The sequence below is a fragment of the Aureobasidium pullulans genome (genome assembly GCF_000721785.1).
Source record: "Aureobasidium pullulans EXF-150 unplaced genomic scaffold scaffold_8, whole genome shotgun sequence".
Lineage (NCBI taxonomy): Eukaryota > Fungi > Ascomycota > Dothideomycetes > Dothideales > Saccotheciaceae > Aureobasidium > Aureobasidium pullulans.
Window position 1 is genome coordinate 26,471 of NW_021941028.1, and position 24,665 is coordinate 51,135.

At 49.3% G+C, this 24,665-nt stretch overlaps 14 protein-coding genes across 14 annotated transcripts; 7 read left to right on the forward strand and 7 right to left on the reverse strand.

Moving 5' to 3' along the window:
• Positions 1-1,223: 1,223 nt before the first annotated feature.
• On the reverse strand, positions 1,224-2,776 carry M438DRAFT_354736 (MFS general substrate transporter; the record flags this gene model as incomplete). The annotated part of the gene is made up of 2 exons (XM_029906982.1): positions 1,224-1,900; positions 1,960-2,776. 2 exons carry the CDS (start codon positions 2,774-2,776, stop codon positions 1,224-1,226), a joined length of 1,494 nt encoding a protein of 497 aa, XP_029760885.1.
• Positions 2,777-3,077: 301 nt separating this feature from the next.
• Positions 3,078-4,847, reverse strand: M438DRAFT_295487 (uncharacterized protein; the record flags this gene model as incomplete). Its single annotated transcript, XM_029901879.1, has 3 exons — positions 3,078-4,147; positions 4,202-4,722; positions 4,779-4,847. The coding sequence occupies 3 exons, from the start codon at positions 4,845-4,847 to the stop codon at positions 3,535-3,537; spliced, it is 1,203 nt and encodes a 400-aa protein (XP_029760886.1). The 3' UTR covers positions 3,078-3,534.
• A 1,395-nt stretch (positions 4,848-6,242) lies between these two features.
• Positions 6,243-6,545, forward strand: M438DRAFT_255136 (uncharacterized protein; the record flags this gene model as incomplete). Its single annotated transcript, XM_029899704.1, has 1 exon — positions 6,243-6,545. A coding segment is annotated over one exon (303 nt), but the record flags the coding sequence as incomplete, so codon positions are not given.
• Positions 6,546-7,330: 785 nt separating this feature from the next.
• M438DRAFT_272580 (kinase-like protein) lies at positions 7,331-9,811 on the reverse strand (the record flags this gene model as incomplete). The annotated part of the gene is made up of 2 exons (XM_029900575.1): positions 7,331-8,765; positions 9,540-9,811. The coding sequence occupies 2 exons, from the start codon at positions 9,809-9,811 to the stop codon at positions 7,331-7,333; spliced, it is 1,707 nt and encodes a 568-aa protein (XP_029760888.1).
• Positions 9,812-10,458: 647 nt separating this feature from the next.
• On the forward strand, positions 10,459-11,597 carry M438DRAFT_344960 (ribulose-phosphate 3-epimerase). The gene is made up of 3 exons (XM_029905338.1): positions 10,459-10,841; positions 10,903-11,151; positions 11,210-11,597. Exons 1-3 carry the CDS (start codon positions 10,599-10,601, stop codon positions 11,465-11,467), a joined length of 750 nt encoding a protein of 249 aa, XP_029760889.1. The 5' UTR covers positions 10,459-10,598; the 3' UTR covers positions 11,468-11,597.
• A 349-nt stretch (positions 11,598-11,946) lies between these two features.
• M438DRAFT_405083 (uncharacterized protein) lies at positions 11,947-12,887 on the forward strand (the record flags this gene model as incomplete). The annotated part of the gene is made up of 1 exon (XM_029909764.1): positions 11,947-12,887. One exon carries the CDS (start codon positions 11,947-11,949, stop codon positions 12,625-12,627), a length of 681 nt encoding a protein of 226 aa, XP_029760890.1. The 3' UTR covers positions 12,628-12,887.
• Positions 12,888-13,511: 624 nt separating this feature from the next.
• On the reverse strand, positions 13,512-14,588 carry M438DRAFT_334564 (uncharacterized protein; the record flags this gene model as incomplete). Its single annotated transcript, XM_029903724.1, has 1 exon — positions 13,512-14,588. One exon carries the CDS (start codon positions 14,586-14,588, stop codon positions 13,512-13,514), a length of 1,077 nt encoding a protein of 358 aa, XP_029760891.1.
• Positions 14,589-15,108: 520 nt separating this feature from the next.
• M438DRAFT_272756 (uncharacterized protein) lies at positions 15,109-15,631 on the forward strand (the record flags this gene model as incomplete). Its single annotated transcript, XM_029900582.1, has 2 exons — positions 15,109-15,378; positions 15,443-15,631. Coding segments are annotated over 2 exons (459 nt in total), but the record flags the coding sequence as incomplete, so codon positions are not given.
• Positions 15,632-15,686: 55 nt separating this feature from the next.
• M438DRAFT_199786 (uncharacterized protein) lies at positions 15,687-17,128 on the reverse strand. Its single transcript, XM_029899329.1, has one exon. It carries the CDS (start codon positions 16,744-16,746, stop codon positions 15,742-15,744), a length of 1,005 nt encoding a protein of 334 aa, XP_029760893.1. The 5' UTR covers positions 16,747-17,128; the 3' UTR covers positions 15,687-15,741.
• A 978-nt stretch (positions 17,129-18,106) lies between these two features.
• Positions 18,107-18,645, forward strand: M438DRAFT_272874 (uncharacterized protein; the record flags this gene model as incomplete). The annotated part of the gene is made up of 2 exons (XM_029900585.1): positions 18,107-18,385; positions 18,442-18,645. 2 exons carry the CDS (start codon positions 18,107-18,109, stop codon positions 18,643-18,645), a joined length of 483 nt encoding a protein of 160 aa, XP_029760894.1.
• Positions 18,646-19,303: 658 nt separating this feature from the next.
• M438DRAFT_199790 (uncharacterized protein) lies at positions 19,304-20,547 on the reverse strand. The gene has a single exon (XM_029899330.1). The coding sequence runs from the start codon at positions 20,387-20,389 to the stop codon at positions 19,421-19,423; it is 969 nt and encodes a 322-aa protein (XP_029760895.1). The 5' UTR covers positions 20,390-20,547; the 3' UTR covers positions 19,304-19,420.
• A 117-nt stretch (positions 20,548-20,664) lies between these two features.
• Positions 20,665-21,269, reverse strand: M438DRAFT_405087 (uncharacterized protein). Its single transcript, XM_029909765.1, has 3 exons — positions 21,162-21,269; positions 20,902-21,047; positions 20,665-20,845 (listed from the first exon to the last, which is right to left on the reverse strand). The coding sequence occupies exons 1-3, from the start codon at positions 21,226-21,228 to the stop codon at positions 20,705-20,707; spliced, it is 354 nt and encodes a 117-aa protein (XP_029760896.1). The 5' UTR covers positions 21,229-21,269; the 3' UTR covers positions 20,665-20,704.
• A 346-nt stretch (positions 21,270-21,615) lies between these two features.
• M438DRAFT_344964 (putative mitochondrial ornithine carrier protein AmcA/Ort1) lies at positions 21,616-23,103 on the forward strand. The gene has a single exon (XM_029905339.1). The coding sequence runs from the start codon at positions 21,671-21,673 to the stop codon at positions 22,655-22,657; it is 987 nt and encodes a 328-aa protein (XP_029760897.1). The 5' UTR covers positions 21,616-21,670; the 3' UTR covers positions 22,658-23,103.
• Positions 23,104-23,924: 821 nt separating this feature from the next.
• Positions 23,925-24,534, forward strand: M438DRAFT_405089 (uncharacterized protein; the record flags this gene model as incomplete). Its single annotated transcript, XM_029909766.1, has 2 exons — positions 23,925-24,293; positions 24,352-24,534. One exon carries the CDS (start codon positions 23,925-23,927, stop codon positions 24,285-24,287), a length of 363 nt encoding a protein of 120 aa, XP_029760898.1. The 3' UTR covers positions 24,288-24,293; positions 24,352-24,534.
• Positions 24,535-24,665: the final 131 nt, after the last annotated feature.

Consider the following 24,665-nt stretch of genomic DNA (forward strand, 5'->3'; position numbering starts at 1 on the left):
CTTACATGAATCTTCATTAGCATGAAGCTGGCCTGAGAATCAAATACAGAGAGGATGTCTCCACACCACCTGTTGAACGTTCAATCCATCTCATCGTAGCGGATCAAAAACACCTCATCCGGTGTAGATTATGGCAGTCGAGGATGCTGTTACGTTCCTCACCAAACGATCACCACGACCTGCGTAGGTGTAGCTGCGAACAGCAATGTAGCAGCGAGAATAAAGAGCAACAGAAAAGCGCATGAACGACAAAGACTAGATTTGCAGTAAACTAGACCGCTTATATCGGACCTATACGTATCACGGTACGCTAGCTAGTGTATCAGACACAGCAGTTTTGAATCGGTGATGCGTTCTGCTAGAAGCCAACCAACTCGTGTGGTCTATGAAGTGTAGTATGACCTCAAAAACACATATACTCTGCTCAAAGAACTAGCTTACTACCAAATCTAAGCAAACTATCGCTTCCATCCATGCGTAAAGTCCGCGACCTCTCTCATCACGACCATCCGGCGCATATCCTCAATGTATTCAGCCATATCTCGTTTCCCAGATTAGTCTGGATAGGTTCGGAGACATTGATGAAGATCATCGATCGGAGCGGCACGTTTAGCCTCCCATACAGCATGACCAACCATACCATATCTCAATTATGTAGGTCTCGAGATCTTTATTGAGATGTTGGTTGTATTTGCTTAGCACAACCTCCCAATCGAAGTCGTGCATGCCATCTTTCTCCAAGTAAGCGTTGGGAATACTGTCAAGATGCTGAGCGAGATTCGTAGGATCAGCAAGTTTATCCTAGGCTTCCTGCTCCTCTCACGTCGAGATCAAGGTGACAGGCCAGGTATATCCTTCAAAGGCCTTGGGTGTTTCAGAGAAGTGTCGACATCTGCTGAATGCTGCCAGTCTTCGCCTCGAGCATTATAGTCAACTGGGCGAGGCATTTGCAAACGATCGGGTGTGGCGACTTTGTTCCTAGGCGGCTCCCTTGTATCGTTGTCGAAGGCGAGATTTGGTTTCCTCATCGGCAGCGATCAGACTAGCATGCAGGAGAGCAGCTCGCTCAAAGGCTTGGGCCTGCGTCACGCGGTAATTTATTGCTTTTCGGACGGTTGGTGAGAACATGATTGCTTTCAGGAGACGCAATGTTCGTTGACTTTATGACAAATCAAAGAAAGAGAGAGGGTGGTGTTGTTGGCGAATGTCTTGATGTGTCTTTCTCACACCTTTTTCCATCTCCAGATACAACCCAGCAATCTCTTCCTCGCTGTTTTTCTTGCGACTTCCTTCACGCTCTCTGCCACTTTTGTCTCGATGGTCACGGCATCCACATTCCCTACATCTTGCAACCCTTCGATTTCGTCGACCTCGGCGATCTTCCAACTCCTGAGAAGAAGTGCGCAGGCTGCTGCGCCCACATACATGAAGCCTGTGAATAGTTGTGCGCCTAGATAGCCTCCTTCGTATGCCACAATCTCGAGTCCGATGGGCTCTGAGAATGTGCAAGGGATTACAAGAACTAGCCAACATATGCTCAAGGCGGATGGCACGTTGCGTAGACCGACGACTTCAGCAGTGACGGGTGCGATGGTTGTCCAAAAAGTACCTGCGACCGTGCCGCCAATGATGGCGTAGAATATGAGGACGCCGTAGGATTTTGCATTTGTCCAGATGACGAGAGCAAACACACCTGACACGAAAGTCATTAGAGTGGCCATGTTAATGCGGCCAATATTGTCACTAAAGTATCCGATGGGTGGTCGACCGATTGCTTGTCCCAGATTGAGGATCGCTGAGACAGTGGAGGCTTGCGATGCAGTGAGACCAATGCTGCGAGCGAAGTTGGCCAGACTGAACAGCAACACCACGTATGCGAGCATACTGAACCAACCATATCCTGAGAGTAGCGTGTTAGTTCTGCCGAATGATTCCGATGCTGTAGAAAGAATTACTCACCGAGGAGCAATAGATACTCCGTGCGCTTGAACAGCTGCACGTCGAACGCCAATTGCGAGGACCCGATAGCCTTGTTCCTGTCCTTTACCAACAACGCACAGACAGCATTCACCACGAATGCGACTATCCCAAGTACTCGGAATGCCCACGCCAGTCCGATACTAGGGATCATGGCACCAGTGGCTAATGAGTATACCAGTCCACCTAGACCAGACCCAGCAGTAGCAATACCATTCGCCAGACTCCGTCTTGTCGTAAACCATTGAGGAACAATGCCCACCGAGCCTACGAAAAGGAAGCCCATGCCAAAGCCAAAGCAGACACCTTGACTAAGGAACAAATGCCAGATCTGCGATGCAAAACTAGCACCAATCAAACTCGCAGTCTCCAGTGCTACACCAGTAAACAATGTCGTCTTTGTACCAAATTTTCTCGTAAATATCGTAGCTACAGGTGAGACCAATAGTGCACATGCAATTGATAGAGAGCCGACAAAGGCAAATTCAAGCCGTGAGGCACCAGGAAAGACATTGTTGGCCAGGTAATAAGCGAGGAAGACACCGTAGGATGAATTCAGACCCCAGGTATGGGCATTGATCATGGCGACACAGGCAACGCAGACCCAGCCATAGCCACCATTTGGTGCTGCTGGTGGTTCGGGAGTGGGTGCGACATCGTTGGGTGCTTGTTCCGTATTCAGAGGCGCGACAGGAGATGACAGTTTCTCATCAGGCACAATCGTTTCCGAGGCGCTCAAGTCGCCATTTTGGTCCTTTTCTTTATCGACATGGTCGGTTGAGGGATTGTTGTGGTTCATTTCAGAGCGCAAGTGGAAGAGCGTATCGTCTTCGCAAGTAATGCATTTCCAATCTTCAGTGGATAACGCTGAGCAATTGAACAGGAGAGGAAGGCGGTCGAAAAGTAGGGGCGCTCATTAGTCGTTATATGAGATAGATACATCGTGCCGTCTTCCCGTAATGTGTCATTGGCAAAAATGAAGCATCGAAACTCCCAAAAGCGGAGGTCGATGCGGAGTTCAAATTTGCTCGGCTGCCGATTAGCCGAAACATATGGGGTACTTTTGGGGTCACCCTGTCTCCAGTCACCCTACGATGAACCCTCTACTCAAGCCATTATTACAAAAACGTCGATGAACCTCTAGCAAGAATCTAATCTTCAGATTTTGAATACACAATCGCCCCGGAAAGAATCTGTTGTTGCTGCGGTGATCCACGACTTGGCTTTCTACTTTTGAGCAGCCCGAAAGCAATAATAATGTGTCCATTGATATTGTGGCTCTGATATCGAGAGCGATTGAAGAAGCGCACAACCCCCATGTCCTCCAAAGCAATAGGCTACACTCAGTATTTTTCGCATGCCCGTGAGAGCTCATTGCTGCTGGAGGTTCAACATCGCGAAAATACGAGAAAGTCAATCAAATGAGTATTATCAGTAGTTTGTTAACTCCTGATCAGACAGCTGGAAAGTTTTGGAAAGTGATCCAAGATATTATAGATAGTGGTTCGATATACAAAGGCATTATTAGGTGAATAGGACAGATTATCAGGCCATCGCTTAAACGACCTCATAGCGGTAGTCGCTCTCGTCTTCCTTGACCTTCTTGGCTCCTTGCAGGCGCTGTCCGGTGGTGGGAACGGGCTTCTTCAGACGCAGGACCCAGAGCAGCATACCTTCGGCAGGTAGTAGGAGCATCCAAATTCTGTTGATGAAGAAGGCAAGGGATGTTGTGAAAAGAGCGACCACGGCATCTAGGTAGTAGTGGTTGGCGGTTGCAACAATGACAGACAAGACCAACAATGGGTAGCAGAGTCCAGCCAGCAGCCACAAACATCTGCCGAAAGTTGATTGCTGGAGAGCCTTGTTCTCGGAACGCCAGTGGATGCCAGAGTGATAGATGAATGTGCAGCCGATCACGAAAGCATAGGTAAAGTGCAAACTAGGCATGGCAGCAAGCTGATTGACATTCTTGCCACCTACCCAAACACTCTCTGCGTTCTCTTGACGGACCGTGTCGTGGAACCCGAACGATTCTGGCAAAAGACGTGGTGGCATACAGGGGTAGAAACAGAAGACGAAGAAAGCGGCAAAGTTACCCAGTGTCATCGTACGTCTGGCCACAGCGAAAGCGGCGTGATCCGGTGCGGCATAGTAATACCAGGAGAGGAAACTATCAGGGAATTAGCATGCACATTCAACGAATGATTATTCCAAAATGACGTACGTGACAGTTCCGGGAATGTGTACCAATGAGTAGATACGGTTGAAAAATGTCAATGCAAGCGGATGTCCGGTGGTGAAAAAGGTCTGGAAATCTACTTCCTTGATGGGAAAGAAGATTGAAAACATAGAGTCATGCTCAAAGTTGAGAATGCTGATGCCATGCTCCTGAGCAAGTTCCGTGACGCCGTCCTTTGTAGCATATAATGAAGCAGCGATTGCCTTTGTGAAACTGTAGGCTGCGTAATTCAATGCCCAGTAGAACATTTCGATCAAAAAGGGGAACTTTTGCAGCACTCTGCTATGCAAATTGTTGCCAAAAGCCGAAGTATCCGGGATGGTGAATTCCTTTCCAAAGCAGCTGCGTTTCTGGAAACGAACTGTCGCGTGCTCATCGTCGGACAACATTGGACGTCCCTCGCTGGTAGGTGATAGAGTTCCCGATCGGCTGGTGTCTCCTCGAAGAATACTGAAGTTTTTGCGACGATTGATGATCAATGAACCAATCATGACCGAAACAACAAACTTGGGTCAATTGTCAGTATACGCGCGGCATCTCTTCCGCAAACAAAACCACTCACGACCGGCTCTGCCCATTTGTGCGACGCAAATTGCGCACCTCCCAAGTTAACATCTCCCTTGTCTGCCATGCTGTCCGACAATGTTCGCTCCTAAACTGCTCGACCGAAGAATAAGGGAAAAAAGAGAAAACAGTTGTTTTGGTTAGACGAGAAGCTTTAAAGCCAAGTTTAGGGGTATTTCCGGCAGCTTTCGGTCGGACTCCCGGTTGCGCTTTACTTCCGAGGCCGTTGTCCCTGTCAAATTTGGCTAGTGCAGCACGAAGTTGGATCTGGAATGTGCTGACGAGGAGGCTACCACCGGGCAAATTGCTCGTGTGACCTCCGACCAACGAAGTTAACTGGAAGGATGCTGCTGCTGATGTGGGAGAGTTTGTCGTTTATGCTCTATAGAATTGTCACAAGGCTGCCACGACGGCTTTATATTGACAAGGCTGACGAAGGGCCAAGTCTTTCATTGTCCTTCCGTGGCTCAGTCCGGATGAGTCCTGACAAGTGAACATGAAACACAGCCTCTCAACAACCCCATACCAAGCCCAGATTCGTTCAGCTCTTGCGGGGTCGTGGCGATTGCACTCAACAGGAGCTGTGATCCGCACTCAAGCACCCGAATCCAACCCATTCACGAGGCCGTCAATCTTGAGAGGTCGATTCACGACTCACATGCAAGTTGCTCATGGAATTGCACGACGAAACAATATCCAATTGAGAAATGCGGAGGCCATGTTGCGGAAACACGTTTGTCGCGTGCTTGGCATGTGCTTCTACTCATCTAATTTTAAGCACACACCGCTCGAAGGATCAGGCACAATCGATACGCGATACGAGATACGGCAAGATGCATGTAAGAGCCTATCGTTATACGGCAGCCTGACTGCGGTCGAGAATACTGCCGCGTAGAACAGCGACTTCTAGGTGCCTTGTTTGCAAGTACAAGCACAAACTACTGTTATGCACATCGAGAAGGCCGCGGCTGTGTCGAGAATATGGGAGATGATCAACATGGCGACACATGCCAAGAGTGATTGACGATCCTGAATACCGCATCCATCAACCATCCTTCTATTCGTGTAGAGATCGACTTTCTGAACCCACTATCTGACTCTTGTAAGCCGACATCCGTAATGGAAGGAAGACTTATGGCCGAGAAAGGCAGAGTACTTCTTGTAGGGAAAGATCTTTCATCGAGGATCCAGACCCCAAAAAGAACGATCCCTCCTACGCTCCTCGTGTGCTCAGCCTGAGATCCTAAACTTCGAACCATCTCCATCACTATACACCCAGGAAACGACAAAACTCATATCAGCAATGGAAGGCACCTACAACGGCTACACCTTCAAAGTCATACCGACGAGGCCGAAACATCAACACGTTATCCAAATCATCTCACCACACATCCCCACAATCACACTCGGAATCATTGCTCTAAATCTCCTCCAATGGCATTACAAACCCTGGTCGTCCAGACTTGGTGATATCCTATCCTACATCTCATGCCTAACCTTACACAACAAACCCCACCCCTGGCTATCCCTGACACTCGCAATCAGCTATACAATCTGGCAAGCCCTCCCCGGCTCTTTCGCTTCACTGAATCTACCCAGCCATGAAAAATTCATGCGTTCGCTTGATCCCCACGAAAAGGAACAAGATTGCATGATCTGTTGGGATGATGAAAAACCTCTAGCGATACTCCCTTGCAAGCACATGGCTTGTGTATCTTGCTTGCAACTTATGGGTGAGAATTTGCAGACTGCTTGTCCTTTGTGCCGCACACCTCTGTTCAGTCAGTACGATATGGTCATGCTCGCTTTTTCAAAAGCGACCGTTTGCATCACCACTTTGAACATTTTGGCCAATGTGGTGCTCCTGGCTCATTTCTTGCAACATGGGGAGTGGTTCCAGGCGTCATTGGTATTGTGTTTTCTGGGTTTTGTCGGGTGGATGGGGGTGAAATTGCCTGCTGCTGCGAGGGCATGGGGGATCAATTGGTGGAGACCCTCACCGCAAAAGGTTTCGTTATCTTTGAGGACCAAGGCGATTTCGTTTTCGGTGAGTTTGTTCACGTTGGTGCAGACGGTGTGGGCGAATAAGAAGGCTTTCAATTAGGGAGGGGAGGGATTAATTGGGGTGAATCGATGTTTGCAACTCGAATGCATGACTTTGTCGGTCAAATGGTGTCACTTGATGAGCTGCTGTAATGAATGTGAGTGAGGTAGAGTAAGGCATTTGTATTTCACAATTCTGCTATCCAGAAAAGAACAATCAAACGACCAAAAAAGGAAGAAAAGAAGACATGAATTCATCAGGAGGAGGAAGAGAAAAAGAAACATTTTCCGAACGCCGAAACACAATTAAGCAAAACAAAGTGGTATCGCAAAGAAGATGGATAAGAAAGGGAGGATGAACAAGAGGGAAGAAAAAGAGGAACAGAACACCAAGGAAAGAATGAGCACAACTCCACGCCCAACACGCTTCGATGCGATAAAGACTCCAAGACGACCGTACACCAAGAATACAACAACATACGAGAATAAGAGTGTGATGGAGAGAGGTCACCCAACGACGCCCTCACGTTCGACCATCTCCCGGATCTTGGACATGAAACTGGCCGGGTATTGTTTGACCTCGTCAGGAGATGGAATGCCACGTTTGGGGTCTTTGCATCTCTCAACAACTTTGTCGATAATTTGTGCAAGCAGATCTTCACTCATGGCGACGGCGTTGCCAACGTCCGGATACAGCCATGGGTCAGAAAGACTGAGGAGCTGCTTGACTGTTGGGCGAGCATGCAGGTCGCGCTGCAGGCATCGCCGAAGAGTGCCCTTCAAAGCTGATGGGACTGTGACACCACCCACACCCTTGTCCGGGAATTCAATCACAACTTTCGAATTCGTAATAGCCATGATACGACTGATTTGGTTGGCAATGTGGGCGAAAGGTGGGCGACCATACACCATCTGATACAAGATACATCCAAGAGACCAGACATCCGAAGGCTTGCCAATCTTCATCAGCCGACTGCCATTATTCGAAGTGCGTTCGCTGCCAGGTGTGGGAGCATTTGTATCCAGGATACTCTCTGGTGACATGTAATTGGGTGTTCCAATGTGCGAGTCGCGGTGAACATTGACTGTATGCGCAATATCGATGGCATTTGCAATACCGAAGTCAATGAGTTTGAGTTTTCCCTGTACAGAAAGGAAGTTGGCGGGTTTAAGATCCGAGTGAACAATATCGTAGTCGTGAACAGCTTGAACGCATTCAAGCATTTCTTTCCAGTAGAAGCGGGTCAAAACAGGGTCAAATTTGGGATCGGTACCGTTAAGTGCAATTGTCAGAATGCGATTCAGATCCTGGTCGCCCTTCTCCATCAGCACGCTGAGGATTTGTTTCTCATTGTCCAGCTCCCAGTCAAAGAGCCGAATGACACGCTCGACATCTGCAAGCTTGGTGAGAAGATCGATCTCGCCTTTAAAGCCGCGCATGGCTGATTCATCACAATCTTCGAGCTTGACCTTTTTCAAGGCAAAGAGTTTGTAATTTTCAGCCATGACACAGTAAACATCACTGCTGCCACCTTTTCCGACCTTGTTCATTTGGGTAAACAATTTTCCATTGATGAGAATGTGTTGGCGTCGTTTCTTGCTCTTTGTGGTGCTGGCTCCAGCAGTCTTCGTGGCAGCATCCAGAACGCTCATCTTTGGTGGTGGAGGGGGAGCAGGTCTGACAGGAGTGTTGTTGCTGATCGTTGTGAGTGCTCTGCGAGGTGATTGATGCGAAATGGGAGTCTCTTCGACGGGTTGAGATTTGACATGCAGAGCAAGCTTGTCCGGCTTTCCGAGGTACTTGAAATCGTGGTGTCTGTCGCGCTTGAAGGTTGGAGGGGGGATGTTCTCTTGGTCCTCGGTCGCATCGTGTTGGGTTCTCGAAGAGGGACGTGTTTGTCTTTGGTATTCCGGTGCAGGACGTACAGCCATGTGATCGTTGCTAGGCCTCCTTTGCACGGCCTCTCCATGGTTTGATCTGGCTAGAGGATCGCTGCGTTCTCGTTTATGGGGCTCAACACTGGGTCGTCTCGCTGGTCGTTCCATACTAGGGACTCGAGTGGATGCGCGGGATGCGACTCTGGCTTGATCTGTGCTTGTATCGCGTTTCAAGGGGGCCGAGATGTCGCGACTGTGGTTTCGGGATCTTGCAAAGTCGTGCCTCGAGACAGCAGCAGAATCTGCATTGGCGCTGTCTGCTCTGCTTGTTCGTCCGACCGAGTATGCGGGCTCTTCATCGTGGTCAGGTTGTGATTGCGATTCGGAATGAGGAGCACTGCCGTCTTGCGGGCTGACATTGTCGTCGCTCTCGCGTCTTCGGAAGCCTCTTCTCACTGGCGCACCCCGTAGGAAAGCACCAGGCGCTCTTTTCACACGTACTGAGCCTGGATGTGCCGACGACTCTGCTGACGCGTGTCGGGTCTTGTTGAGTGTTGACGGTGGCATGTGTCTTGTCGAAGCATCATATTGAGAGGCTCCGAAGTTTTGCGACGCGTCATTATCGACGGGCTCGAGAGCTGGCGAAGGGTTGCTGGCGGATCTACTTGCAGAAGAGCGGATTGAACGTGATGCTGGTGCAGGAGTAACGAATTCGAGGGCTGGCGTGTTTTCTCTGCTCGACGCGTACCTTTCTCCATGACGCGACGAGGACAAGTTTCTTTTGCTGACCGAGACAATGCGTGGTGAAGTGGCAGTCTGGCTATGAGTTGGTGAGGACTTGCGCACAATCTTCAATTGCGGCGCTCTACTAGGCGTCTCGTAGTCGCGCGCCGTGTCCTGTTTCGGTGAGGATTGTTCAATGCCCTCCTCAGACTCGAGCAGAGCCCTCGTCAGGGCGCTAAACTTCATGGGCGGCGGAATCTCATCGTCGGACGAATCGCCTACGTCGATGCGCTGCATCATGGGAGCGTCGGCAGCAAAGCCTTGAGCTGGGTTGAATACTGATAGTGGAGAACCGTGACGGTAATATGGGCGCGAAGCGGTGCTCATTGAAGCAATGTTGGTGTGGGATAGGTTTGTTATGGCTGATCGAGGGTCGGTGTTTCCTGAGGTAGAGGGAGTATTCCAATGAAGGTAAAGGTGATGTCGCTGAGGGGATGGTGGTTAATTAGAGAAAGCAGTTGACTGATAGTGCGCCATGAATTGGTAGCGGGATGCTGGATAGTACTACTTGTCGCAAAATTGCTATGGTCCGGAAGTCATGTTTTGTGTATTCGTGTCGCATGTGTCGAAGAATAAACCAGAGTCGCCCGGGAAGTCGCAACCATCCAAGCCGGCTCTGTCTGTTGACCCGACAACGCCCGCCAAGTCCTGTCAATACAAACTAAAGCAATTCTGTCATTCTTGACAATCTTGACAATCTTGACAATCTCTATTTGGGCATCAAGACCTTATTCGAGGTGTTCGCTCTGCTTCTGATAGATCTGAGTATGTATCAAACATGATCGAGTTGTTCTCGCTATCTTAGAAGCGGCCATGAACTTCTTAAAAGAGCCTATTTCCTTCTGGACTAGGAACCTCCTGCTTTCCCTGGCCTTAGGTGTTTGTCCTGATGCCAGATGCTGTACTATTGGCTCTTGTGGAGTCTCATCACCTTGTTAAGTGCAAGATGCTGAGTGATCCAAGTGTTATGGCCGGCAATAGATACACATCGGCCCGTCCGGCAAGCTGGCGGTGACGTGAGCGGGGCAGACTCGGCGTTTGTTCACAGTGTCGACCGAGCAGATCGGCCTTCGTAACTTTGCTCTTCCTCTCTATACAGACATCAAAACATACAATGGCACCTCCGGCAATCATCGCACCTTCAATCCTCTCGGCCGACTTTGGCGCCCTAGGCAAGGCATGCTCAGACACCATCGGCCACGGCGCTGACTGGCTCCACGTCGATATTATGGATGGCCACTTTGTACCCAACATGACCTTTGGCGCTCCCGTCGTCACCATGATCCGTCCTCACGTCGACAGGCCTAGCGAGAAGCTCGGCAAGGGAACCTTTGATTGCCACATGATGATCGCCGAGGTCAGTTATTCCCAGCATCAACACCAGACACCAAGCACGCAATGCTGATAGACGCCAGTAGCCAAAGAAGTGGGTCAAGGAGTTCAAGAACGCAGGTTGTGACCTGTACTGTTTCCACTACGAAGCCGCCATCAACTCGACCGCCGCCGAAGAACCCTCGGCCAAGTCCGACAAGAAGACCAGCCCCAAGGAGCTCATCAAGTATATCCACGACCAAGGTCTCAGAGCCGGTATCGCTCTCAAGCCCGGTACTCCCGTCGATGTTCTGTACGCGATCCTGGATAGCAAGACTCAGGATGAGGTTCCCGATGTAGGCACAAACCGGCCCAATACGATAGAAGATGGAGAGACTAACTAGTACAACACAGATGGTTCTCATCATGACCGTCGAGCCTGGTTTCGGTGGTCAAAAATTCATGCCCGATATGATGCCCAAGGTCGAGGCTCTGCGCAAGCGTTATCCCGAACTCAACATCGAGGTCGACGGCGGTCTGTCCGAGAAGACCATCGATGTCGCTGCCGATGCTGGCGCAAATGTCATCGTTGCGGGATCTGCTGTCTTCGGCGCAAAAGACCCTTCAGAGGTCATCGCCAAGCTCAGAGAAGCTGTTGAGAAGAGAAGATGACTGGCCGCTAAGATTTGAGAAAATATGAAGCCTTGCTTGGAAGCGACAATAGACTTGTTGGTACACGAAATATACGACATTAATCCACTCAAACGAAAGACGTGAGCCGAGAACGGGGCCTTTTTGATACCGCGCAGGACATGAAGATCGCCCATTCATGAACATTGCGAGCTCAATACAAAATCTGCCTTGCGGAGTTTGCGCGACATACTGACATGCATGGCTCCATAATCTTCTAGCAGCGTCCAACGAGTCTCGAAGCCAGTCATCGATCCACACAGAGTACTGATGACTCGAATCTTGATCACCTTTCACCTGTGCACATCAATCTTTTGATCCAACCTTTCAACTTCCAGAAAGTAGCACGCTGTTGGAGACTTATCCTAGACCAAAACACAAGTTCCGGTCACTTACATACTGCTGTTGCTTGTGAGACTACGCGTACCGCCAGCAGCGCATCCAGGACATACAAAGGCGTTATGGATCAGCTATTCCAACCCTCCGTGGACTTCCAACGCGTTCAATATCTCGCATCGCCGTCGAAGATCCTTACGCCGACCATCTCAAGAACACCCAAGACAGGTTTCCTCTCGCTGCCTCTTGAAGTAAGACAAATGGTCTACCGCGAAACCACGCAAGAAGACCAGCAGATCTTCACCAAAGGCTTACCGGCGATACTGAAAGTCAGATTGCAAATCAGCGAAGAGATCTACTCGCATTGCACAATCACCACCACTCTCCAAACATCTAGCCTCTGCATACATTCCAGCCCCAAACTCACCAAAGTAGACAACTTTCAAAAGATCACGTCGAACAAAGGTTTACGCATCCTCCTCGACTGGAAAACGCCATCATGTCTCTGCAACACCTTTGACTGGGACCATTGGCTGCAAGAGCATCCACTCTACTATTCCCAAGTACCATACTGGGCAATATCAGCAGCTCGCGATTTTGTGACTCTACTTCCTTTCTGCGGATCAAAGGCTTCAATGTTTCCGCTCAGGGGGAAATGCTTCATCGATCAGCGGGGTGGCTTCGAATCTCTCAGTCGATACTTTATCGCTGTCGAGACTCGTGATCTCCGGCGCAAAGAGCGGCTCTCAAAGGTCCTCAAAAGGTTTGTTGAGGGTGGAAATGTCGAGGTCCTTCTGATGCCTTGAGGGTGTCATAACAACACTGCACATTCAAAACCATCCTCGATCACCAAAAGTCCACCTCTCTATCATGCAAATCTACCAAGCTATACACTCATGCTACGCATACGAGCTATCCATCGAGCTAAATTTCCAAACTACCGCTACTTCCTCCGCTTCTTCCCAAGCGAGCTCAAACAACACCATGTAGAACCAGCATTCCAACAAAACGTCCATATAAAAACCAAAAAACATGCCCTTCCAAAACTCCAACTTGATTGTGCGTTGACGCTTGCACTGCTTTTGCGTGGATCCAAAAAAAAGTCTATCATTGGTAGTTGGTGCCTGGAGCAGTGGACAAAACAAATGTCGCAGCCGTGAATCGAACACGTGGCTCGTGCATGGCAAGCACGAATTTTACCACTAAACCACTGCGACTGAGATGTGAAGCGATTGCCGCACACATGGTTTATAATACTTCAATTTGTGCGGAAAGTCTGTCGATATCGCAAAGCAATGAAACATTACAACTAAATTTCCTGGCCGCCGAAAACAGCGATCCATACATCTGAATCGAGTTCATATCTTCCTGGTACAATTGTGTTGGGTTCGAATACTACTGTCTAAGATCACGCTATAATTATTATTACTGCCTTTCCGAAAAAGTAACCGATATGAATGTAAGAAAATGGATACTCGAGTGATAAAAAACATGTAAATCATGAGATAAGATAAACTACAATCAAAACCCCTAACTCCCGAAAACCAAACCTTTCCTTGTAAACCATTTTCTATCTTTCCACTCAATTTCCCGATCGCTCCATCTCACATACCACCAATCTATCATGGACCTTAAATGCCAAAAAGGCACACTCGAGCACTTTTTGATCTTCGTCCTAGGTGAGAAAGGGTTAGTTGGATAAGACAGCATCGTTGCAATCATCGTGGTTGTCGCGATCATCACACTCAATGCCCTCACCATAGCTCACTTCCATATCACCATATAGTCTATTGAGGTCGTCCGCGTCGGTAGCGTGCACAGCAGGTGTTGCAAATGTGGAAGATGAGTCAAAGCATACAAGTGGATCGTGCAAAGTGTTCTGTGCAACAGGTTGAGTTTGCTTTCCGGCATCAAGCTGGTCGTCATTCGGGCTGGGAGGGATTGTGTTGGTGGGTGATGAGAGGGGGGTTTCCAGAAGGTCTTCAGGGGTCAGGATGGTCCAGTGTTCTGTGAGTGCCCCGCTGACGTACTCGAGTATAGAGTCGACGATGGAAGGCATACGAGAATAGATCAATTCCGTGACTGAGGCGGAAGCATAGATCAAGCCCATCATGCAGTGGGAGAAGATGAGGTGTGCGGCAAAGAGTATGCGTAAAGCTCCATCGGAGAGACGACCGGAGAGAGAGAACCACTGGTAGACCGAAGACAAGATAATGGCGGCAAAAACGGCGTGAGACAGAACAGTGAAGATGTTGTGAAGTCTCTCGTCGTCTTCTCTCAGCTCCTGGAAGTAGTTGTTGATATTGTGTAGGAGGTCGACAGCACGATCGTGGGCGGTAATGGCCAGACCAACGACATAGTCGCGACCAGATTTGACAAGATCAATTGCTCGGTAGTAGATCGGCATAACGATCATGTTGAGAAGTTCTTCCAGGTAAACGTGGACAGCGTGGGCGAGTTCAGTTGCACTGTGGCAGACTGGAATTACAATGCTCTCCTTGACAGTAGTGGACATTTGAACAGCAAAGCGTTGACTAGCAGAGAGAACGTGGCCGAAAGCGTTGAACAGCAGACGGTAAAGACAAGCAAGATGTTTGGTGATGAAAGCTGTGGACTTGTTGAGATCATCGTGATGAATGACGAGGATGCAGAAAATGAGACCGAAGATCATAGCGACATCGAAGTTTTCCATTGTGATGCAGAAATCGGAGGAAGCACGAGCAGCTTGAGAGATAGGGAGCAAGAAGGAGCCAGACCAGGCAGTCATGTTATTCTCGTGGCTGGTGATGATAGATTGTGGATAGAAGAACGCAAGGCTGAGAAGAGAGGGAGGTGATATTATAGTGGAGAGAGCTACTGATGTTGGATTTCATATTTCCGGATCACTGAGACATGTCAAAAGACGTACAAAGAGGTCTGAGACCAGATCACTGTGGTTCTGTCTTCAAGATGCTACCTCAAAGAGAGAGGTGGGTAAGACACTTCAATTCTTGTCTTGGATCACGTTCGGCCTCGGAAGCTCGCAAGACCACGAACACGACGCAAAGGCTCCACACTGAAGAGCGTGTATAGAGAGCACAGATCGATAGGCGCCGTCCTCGATTAAGCCATGGAGGTGAAGGTATTTGTTGTCGAGAACAACTCGACTTTCCTCACAAACAGACACATCCAACACGCGACCAGCAAAGATCTCCAGCCCTCGCTTGATCCTCATCGAGGTCATTGAAGTTCAGAACACTCTAGTAAGTTCTCGTGATAATTCACATTCAATTTGCATATATTGATGAAGAGTCGCGCAGACAATGTCGTTCTTCGAGCTCTTCCCGAGCTTCGAGCCCGACCCCAGGGCCTCTATCAAAAAGGAGTTCGACCGCCTAGCCAAACAGCAGAACTGGCCCAAGGAGGTGGCTGAGCGTTTCCGCGCCGTTTGTTATGAAGATGAATTGGCCGACTTCTCTGTTGCCCAGGGCCTCACTACACCCCTGAAGAAGCTGCAGATGTTGTGCGCAGAGCTCTGTGTGGAGGATATTCCCCCTTCCATCAACAAGTGCAAAGAGGTACGGTTTGATTCTATGAGCAAAAGACAAGACGGAAATGAGGCTGACATGAGAGTTAAAACAGACCCTCAACAAAGTCAAGGTCAACTTGGTCGACTTAATGAATGCTCGTCGTCAGGGCAAGCAAGTTCGCATCTTCGAGTCGTACAAGACTCTCAGCAAGTACACCAGAAAGAAGAAGATGTACTGCCCCAAGCAAGCTGCCAAGTCTGAAGGCATCCGTGTTCTTCTCAAGCGCATGGGCTCCAACTGAGACGAAAGAAGACGAGATAGGGAGTGGGAATAACAGGAGGCACTTGGGAACGGCAAGCGGAAACATGAACCTCACGCAAGCATAGCTGGGACAGACTTTGACCGTCGAAATCATGCCGCATCAGCAAACTTCTTGTACTGTTTTTGGCACTCCTGCACAACATCCTCCCAGACAGTAATGCAGTCATTGAAATACGAAAGCTTTGCCTCAAACAATTCCTCAAATCCTTCAGCAGATTTTAGCTCAGACTTCTCCTTGATGTATCGGTCACGCGTTTCGATAGCTTCGGCCAAGTCGTGGAAGATGGCGGCCTTTTGCTCAGAGAAGGATATCTGTGCTTGGAGATTGTCTTGAGTAGAACTGGGTGGCATGGGAAGAAAGACTTCGCAAGGGTTAAAGTCTTCTATCCAGGCGGGAAGTGGAAAATCGGGCTGGATAGAGTTGTCATGTGGAAAGACGAGCTCAGAGTTGTTATCGCCAAGAATCTCCTTGTCGAGAACCTCCTTATCAAGCGTGGGCTCGTTGTTGGGTTGGCAGTGGTGGGGCTCGTTGTTTGACTTTGATGGATGACCATCTTCTTCAGCCTTGACCGGGCCTTCGTCGTCTTTGCTCGGAGTTGACATGATGACCCAGTAGAGGAGGCAGAAAGCAAGAAGAATGAACTTTCCGAGGACAACGGCGACGGTCAACAAAGCTCTTGCAATGGCTTTAGCCTCGTGAGATGCCAATAGAAGCTCGAAAGCTGCAATGAGATCTCTGGCTATAAGGAATGGAAGAAAGACAATGTCGACGACGGCGTGGCGTATAATGTTGGTGATGGCTCTGGAGTTGAAGATGGCGACAAAAAGGATGAGGAGGCATATGATGACCTGGTGTAAAGAGGCGGGATCCATTGTGATTGCGAAAACTGTAGCTGATCTTTGGGGCTGACTGTGTTGGTGCAAGATATGAAGGGGAAGAATTGAATCGAAGTTGCGTGAATGGAGGAGCTCAATGTATATATGATCACAGATGTTACTGTGTTGGACTCCTGCGTTAGCCCCGACCCTAGGTCTTAGTACAACACCGATGCCAAGGATGCTGCTTTCAGTGACTGCTTGGAGATTCACAAGCATCTAAGACATCCCAAAGCCAATCTCGGAAGTGCTGCTTGAGAAGGAACTGGAGATGAGATACCAGTTGTGAAGTCCGAGACGTTTGAGAAGGATAGTGACTCCAGAAGGACATTGTTGTGACCTCAAACAATATTCCCAGGATGTTTGGGGATGGACAATATGCAGGAGTAGGACTTACACTGTGGTCAACCAACTCTTTCTCATCTCAACCTCGTGATCAAACAACATGATCCCAGGATGTCAAACGTCCCTCATCCTAGCCAATTCCTGTATTCATCCCGTCTCTTCCGCTACTCACATGAATCTTCGCAAAGCCCAGACCGTCCATGATGTCGTCGCTGCCTACCTCTCGACCAACCACGTCGCTCGAAATGCTTGACCAATAGCACTTCCCAATTCCCATTCGTAGATCGCTCAGTCAGCGCGCTTATGTAAGCGATGCTCCTTCTCTCACACTATAAAAGCTCCCTCTTCCACCTCCTAGCCAGCCTTTTTCTTTTCAAGGCAACACCACTCGGCCGTATGGCTGGTGTGTGAAGTTGCACATGAAGCCGCAGCTATTATGCTCGGCCAGGTTTGGCAGTAGAGACCTTCTGTTGAAGTGTGCTTTCGCCAGTGTTGAACATCGCTTCTTTTTTGTGATATGATGTCTCGTGTCTTTGCTGATTGGGATGGTGAGCTGTTGTTTCCGAGTTGAGTCTTCTATCTTGATAAATTCCTGTTGGTAGTCGAATAGTGTATTACTAAGAGCGTTATCCTCTGATCATTGGTAGCGTTGCTTTGAATCATCGTACGAATCTTCCAAGAAGTCATATCGGCGCCCAGCTGGCAGTAGAAGCCCGCCATGGGAAACGAAAGAAAGCACAAGGATTATCAGGACTTTGCGCAGAGGTCCAGAGGACGGAAAGGATTTTCGGACCATGTTTTGGATAGTCGGCGTGTGTGCCGTCGAGTACATTGAAGTTTCGAGGGTCGAGGAGTTGGGATTTCCATCGAATGATGTAGGAGAACGGCGGTGGAGAGGTGTCAGGTGTTGAATGCTTCAGCAGTCCTTCGTCTTGTCGGTACTGGAGGCGAAGTATGTGCTCAGAGAAACCGATTTGAGCAACGATCCGGCGTCAGCAGCTTTCAAAGACGAGTCAAAAAAAGCTTGACTTTGGCTCCTTCCATCTCATTTTCAACACTCCAAGCCAGCCTCGAGTTTGAAGATTTGGCAGTACTGGTCGCACCTTCCACAACTCGGTGCAGGAAACAATTTCTCATCCCTTCCGCCGCAACCAAAGTCTCTTCCGACTGCGCAAACGAATCCTCAGGCTCTGACACTCGCTCAACAATCTGTCATCGAGCGCAATCAGTACCAATGTCTTCAACCTCCGCCTCCATCCACGCCAGCTACTTCGATCGCTTTCCTGCTTTCACTCAATACCCCCGTCGCAGCATCAGAAATGAGTTCAACCGCCTTGCGAAGACGCAGAACTGGCAGCCGGAAGAAATGAAGCATCAGAGAGCGACCTGCTATAACGAAGAGCTAGAAGGTCACTATGCCTCACTTCACATCCACGACAAGCACGAACGCCTCAAGCACCTGAGCGTTGAACTCGAGATCGAGCCTTTGGATACATTCATCGAGTGCAAGAAGGTATTTGACAGATGCGCGATCCACTCCCACGATAGTTACTGACTGCATAATTGAAGGCACTCAGAAAACTCCATGTCAACCTCGTCGACCTGATGGATGCGCGCCGCATGGACAAGAAGGTCCATCACTTCAACTCGCTCAAGGAGTTGAGCATCTACTCAAGGAAGACCAAGAAGATTTATCCCCAAGATGACGCCGAAGGCACTGTCGTTGAGGTCTTGTTGAGACACATCAGCAACCCTTCACGTGCCGCAAAGTGATGCTTGACACATGTACGCGTTGCTGAACACAGATAGCTATTTGCGGACCCATGAATGAGAGAGAACAATCTGCACACCCAATATGATCCCAATGTTCGTGACCACCATCTTGTAGTACCATGGAAAGGCACATTGCTTTTGGTGTCTGTCGAGTTGCTTAGTGAAAGCGTACGCGGCCGTTGCTCTCTTCGGACATCCTCCGATTACAGAAATAAACATCTTGCAGTTTGACACGCATTACAGAGATACAGTCGTAAGGTTGAGATCTCATCCCCAGGCCATGGCCGTTACTATAAATCTCCCGTTCGCGGTATGCCGGGCGAAGCAACATCAAGAGACAGAGTGATTTACAGAACAGTCAGTTTGTCCAAAGAGAGCGGAGAAACTAGCGAGTCTCTTTGGCCACTCTTTTGGCTGTTAAAAATTCCTTGCACTTTGACGTGTAGGACAGAAGTGCCTCGTGAGGTCGGGACGTCGGCCCCGGGTCGTAGCGGTAGTCGCATACTCCATGGTCGCGCCGCACTGCAGTCCAGCTCATAGAAATGCACGATATTTTCCAAGTATAGGCGGTTGTCCAGTGAGAGCGGATGGAACAATGATTCTCGGGGGACGACTGTGCCAAGCTCAAACACATCGTGTATTCTTACGGGGCGTTCCTCGTGAGGTGTTCTGCTGTGAGCTCTATAGTTCCAGTGAGAGTATGACAGCTCCATCTTCACGTGGTCAAACGAGCCGTGGAGAAGGAGAACAATAGTGTGGATTCAGAAGCTTGTACTCATAGTTCGTCAAGCAACCTATCCCACTTTGCAGCTTCTTTGGCCTGTAACTTTTCTTCCTTGGGGTCGGCGAGGTGTATACCAGGGGCAGTCTTGTTTCTCTCGAGACCCAGAGCTTCCTTCCACTCTGAAGGCTTCTCTGTGACAGAAGCAAGTGAACCCTTCCTCCATAACACGATGGCGAGAATGAGAATGACGAAGGCGGTCAGGCCAGTCAAGGCCAAAGCCCAGGTGCGGTTGTTGCGTTTGTTCTTTTCTTGCTCTTTCTTTTCCCATTGCTCCAGACGCAGACGACAGGACTCCAATCTGGATTCGAAGGACTCTGCTCGTTCCTTAGCTTTGTGTAATCGCTTGACTAGCTGGTCGATGGACTCGTCCTGCTGTGACATGTTTTGGAAGGCGTCGATCTGACCAGTGATGTCCTTGACGAGTGAGTCTGATCGTGTGGCAAAATCTTGTGTGGTTTCGTCGAGACAGGAGTGCAGGTCTTGGAAGGAAGCGATGGTGGCTTTGAGCAGGCCGACCTTTTGTAGCAGAGCATAGTATGTGTCGTCCAACTTCCGGGTGGCCGTGTGTGCGTCGCGCGACAGGGCATTCAAGGCGGAAGATACATGGTCCTGGCGTCGCTCACGTAGTTGGCGCTCGAGGGCAATGGTGTCGGGAGTGACGAGACGACGCGGCGGATGGTCGACGGCATATTCTACCTCGGGCGACCATTGTGGCTTGGGGGGTTCTTGCTCTTGTTCGTCGTTGGTGCCGTCTTTGTTTGCATCCGACTTTTCTGGCGATCGATCACGACGGGACCTGTGGTGATGATGGTGTTGAGCTCGTCGCAAAGGATTGTAGTTCTCGAAGGAGAAAGGATGTTGCAGTTGAACGGCTGATGTGATTGTGTCGCGCGCATGATGGTGACGGTGTGGGCGATGATGGCTAGAGTTTTTCCTCTCTTTCTTTTCTTTCTTGTCCATGTTTGCGTGCCATATTAGACAGTCGTCGTCAAGTCAGGAAGGTTGTGGTCATGGTCGCAGTCGCGCAATCTCCGGAGTTTGGGCCTAAACTCCTGCTCTACGTCACACTTTATTTTGGATGACCAGATTCTCGAAAAGGAAGGAGCATGAAAGATGGATGCAATTGCTTGAGAACAGAAGAAAAGAGTATGCATTTGTTGTCCTTGTCAACTCCCGTTCCACGCCAAAACGCCTTGTATATGCAATCAGGGTATCTCTCAATGCTTGTTTGCCTTGCCCTCTTCACCACTTCTTCACCACTTCTTTCATACTCCTCTATGACTTGAGAAGCTTGTTTCTCTTCTCTCTGCGCTTCAGTCTGTCGACTCTCTTCTGGTGCATCTTGGCTGCCATTTTCTCGTAGCGTTCCTTCTCCTCCTTTGCCTCGCGCTTCTCCTTGAGTGCTGTGATACGTCTCTGCAAGTGTGTTAGTTGCTGTCCATGGAAAGATGTATTCTTCGAGCTTGTCTGACCTTGCGCTCTGTCTCCTTCTCTTCCTTCATCTCCTTCTCCTGTGCCTTGACAACGGCGAGGGCCTGGTCTTTGGCTTGACGCTTTGCGTATGATGTCTGTCCGGCGGTAGGGCGGAATGCCTTCTTGGTTTCGTGCCATTGCTTGCCTGATTATCCGTCAGTCACATGGTAAAAGACGCGCCGCCTCTGCGGATCGAAGGCGTATAAAGTTTGCGGACAAAAGGCGCATGCGCGATTTGAAGAAGCGGGAAAGGACTCACCATTCTTACGCATACCCGTGACCTGCGGGATGGTAGCGACAGAGCTCTCAGATGTGACGGTAGACATGATTGTGGTATACAGAATTATGGTTGATCAGAGAATACTTTTCTGGAGAACGCAAATGTTCACAGGGAGGGAATGTGGGGTAACACAAAGTCTTGGCCTTGCACAATCTCGACTCGTTCTTGTCGTCTGCTCCTGCCTGCCGAAGTCGCGGTGGCAGAGGCTTCTCCACAGCCGCAGCGGAAGGAACGAGGCCCGGGCGCTAGACACATGAAAGATGCAGGAGCGTCAAGACTCAACCCTAGCGGGCTGCCCAAAAATTCACCCCTCCATCGCCAACATTTTTCTGTTTCCGTCTTTTCTTCTCTCTCTCCTAATCGTACCATTCAAATCGATCCGTGTGCACTTGTTGTATTCCACATACCATGCTCCCTCGATAGCATCGACAAACTCCTCAACTCTTTCCAATCCACTCACGCTTCCTCGGAGAAAGCACGAATTGCTGATGGACGTCCGCGATGCACACCATGTCCTCCCTGCCGACTCGCTGGCTAAACATATAGAGCCTACTCAGGCTCAACAGCAAGCCATCACTGCCCTCAAAGATGTCGTCTTTGGTTCCTTCGCTGGCATGGCCGGCAAGTACATTGAGTACCCTTTCGACACTGTTAAGGTCCGCCTGCAGTCCCAGCCCGACAACATGCCCCTACGCTATACCGGTCCTGTCGATTGCTTCCGCCAGTCCTTCCGTCGTGACGGTCTGAGCGGCCTCTACCGTGGTATCAGCGCTCCTCTGTTTGGAGCCGCTGTCGAGACCAGTAGTCTGTTCTTCAGCTACCAGGTCGCTCAGGACGCTCTTCAAGCCACCGTATACAAGAACACCGACCCCCTACCGCTGCACGCCCTGCTCGGCTGTGGTGCCTTCTCTGGCGCCTTCGCTTCGTTGCTGCTCACCCCGATTGAGCTCATCAAATGCAAGATGCAAGTTCCTGTCGAGACTTCGCCAGGGGTCTTCAATCGTCCCAGACCCATGGCCTTGATCTCTTCTGTGTACCGTCACCATGGTATCGCTGGCTTCTGGCACGGACAAATGGGTACCCTCATCCGTGAGATGGGTGGTTCGGCTGCTTGGTTCGGCGCATACGAGTCTGTCACTCTCGCTTTCAAGAACCTGCAGAAAGAGAAAAATATCTCCTCAGACACATCCCTTCCTCTTTACCAGCAGATGATTGCTGGAGGCGCTGCAGGCATGAGCTACAACTTCCTCTTCTATCCAGCCGACACCATTAAATCGCGCATGCAGACTGAGGCTGTGGGCGCTCTCCTCCCTGGTCAGAAGCAAAAGACATTTGGCTCTGTTGCTCGTGCTCTCTGGAGGCAGCACGGTCTCAAAGGCTTGTACCGTGGTTGCGGTATTACCGTCGCTCGCTCAGCACCGAGCTCTGCCATTATCTTTTCCATTTACGAATATCTCAAGAAGTCGTTTGCATAATAGTTGGTACTTTCTAGTTTGGCGCAACGGTGTTTCTTGCAGCGGCATATCGGTTCTGGTGTTTGTTTAAGAGCTGGATACACAAAAGTCTTATGATCTTGGTATAGAACGATGTCAATTCTCTTTTTCTTTTCATGCCAGCATCGCCAATTCACAAGTCATTTCATCGCGTGTCAGACAAGAGGCAAGAATATGTTGCATTCTCGCTCAACAGAAAGAAGCTCTGTCCACTCCTGGTCCCGACGCTAAGCGGCAGTGACATGCATCTCGATGTGTCTCCACCCTCACAATAAACCTGCATCACAAGTTCCTGCAGCCTACAAAGGCGGTCAAGTATCTTCACACTGAACTTTTCGAGCTTTGAATTCCCTCAGTCAAGTTTGCTCACGCCAAAAAACACACTCTGCCAATTCCAGTGGACGCGATACATATCGAAGCAGCGCATGAAGAATCACCTGGATGGTTGCGAACAGTAACGCCGACCTCGGTACTTTCTTAGCGTCGAAAAGATTGATCTGATTGATAAGAAATTTTCATCTGATAAAATTAGCCCTGACCGGTGGATCTTCTACTTTCGCCGAGATGCACACGCCATGTCATGCTAGTATGCATAGCTGTATGCATCCTGTACATGCATAACTGGTGCACTCGGTCACACCTCACTTCCTGCCTTCTAGGAGTTCTTTGCAGCTTTCTGCCATCTTTGCTGGCATTGTTCTTCGACATTGTGACGAATGCACGCACTGGACTGAGTTGTACTCTAAAGAATAGCCTAGGTTCCTCAAAAGATGTAGAGATCATCAAGAACTCGTTTGATGCCCCTGCATGGCACGCCGGCATTGAATGTGAGCAAGAAAAATACTTAGTTCACTTTTCGATTGAGAGGGACTATGATAACTTGTTCAAGATCTTTCTCGTTTTTCGGCAGAGAGAAAGCAGAAACGAGAAGGACACAAGTACGCGTGTTAGAACAAGGTAATTTGGAATGTTAGGTCAACTCAATTCCTTGTTGCTAGAAACACCGCCCTTCTTCTTTACCAAAGACGTAGCTTTTGTATATTTGAATGTATCCAATCCTGCGTCCAGAAAATACTTTCAAGCATATCTTGCCATTCTTCCTTGATCCCAAAGTCTCCTCAGCAAACTCTGCTCCTTCGTACCAGTCAGCTTCTCAGAAAGCTGATGATATATAAGCAGCCAAAGCCGACCCATACCGCCTGTCAGATTTCCTATCCACAATTCAACATCTCCCAAATCACATCCCACAATGACAAAATCCAAGCACAATCACTCTCGCAAGCCCAGCAACGCATACTCCACCCTCCCCACTCACTCTACCACCCATTCCTCCGATTCTGAAACCTCATCCCCTGCCTCATCCAAAAAGTCTTCAACCCCATCAATCGATATCAGCGATATCCACAGCCATCTCTCAACCCTGGAAGACGAACTCAAGATCAGTCTCAGCAATGTGATTCTGCAAAGTCTGAACAAGATGAGAGCTCAGGGTCAAGATGGCAAGGTGGACAAGTGGGAGGAAGGTGTTGATGAGCTGATGGGATCTTGCCGCAAAGAAGTGGACTATCATGTTCATGCGTTGGCTGATCAGTTGTGGGAGAAGAGGGGTTGATGAAAGGTATGTTGATGGTTGATTGTGGTCCTGGGAGAGATGGTACTAATAAGAGGATGTGTAGGTGAATTGGTTCGTGCTACGAACCATTTTACATGCTTCGAACGACATTAGTAGCAAGCAAAGCAAGGAAAGCTTGCAGAGATTGCTGAAAGGTTCGGATTGAGCCCCTAGAGACAGGCAGAGAAGCACAGATGCGTGCAAAAAGGGATATCCAGGAGAGTTGGAGCGTGGAATATTCTCCAAGATTTTCTCGTCAAAAATAAAACAAAGGTCTCTCTGAACTCCCATGCACTTTCCCTAACTATAACCCAGTGAAAATACTATCTTAGAGCCGATTAGGTTCTTTATCGATGCTGTCTTCTAACAATCCGTATT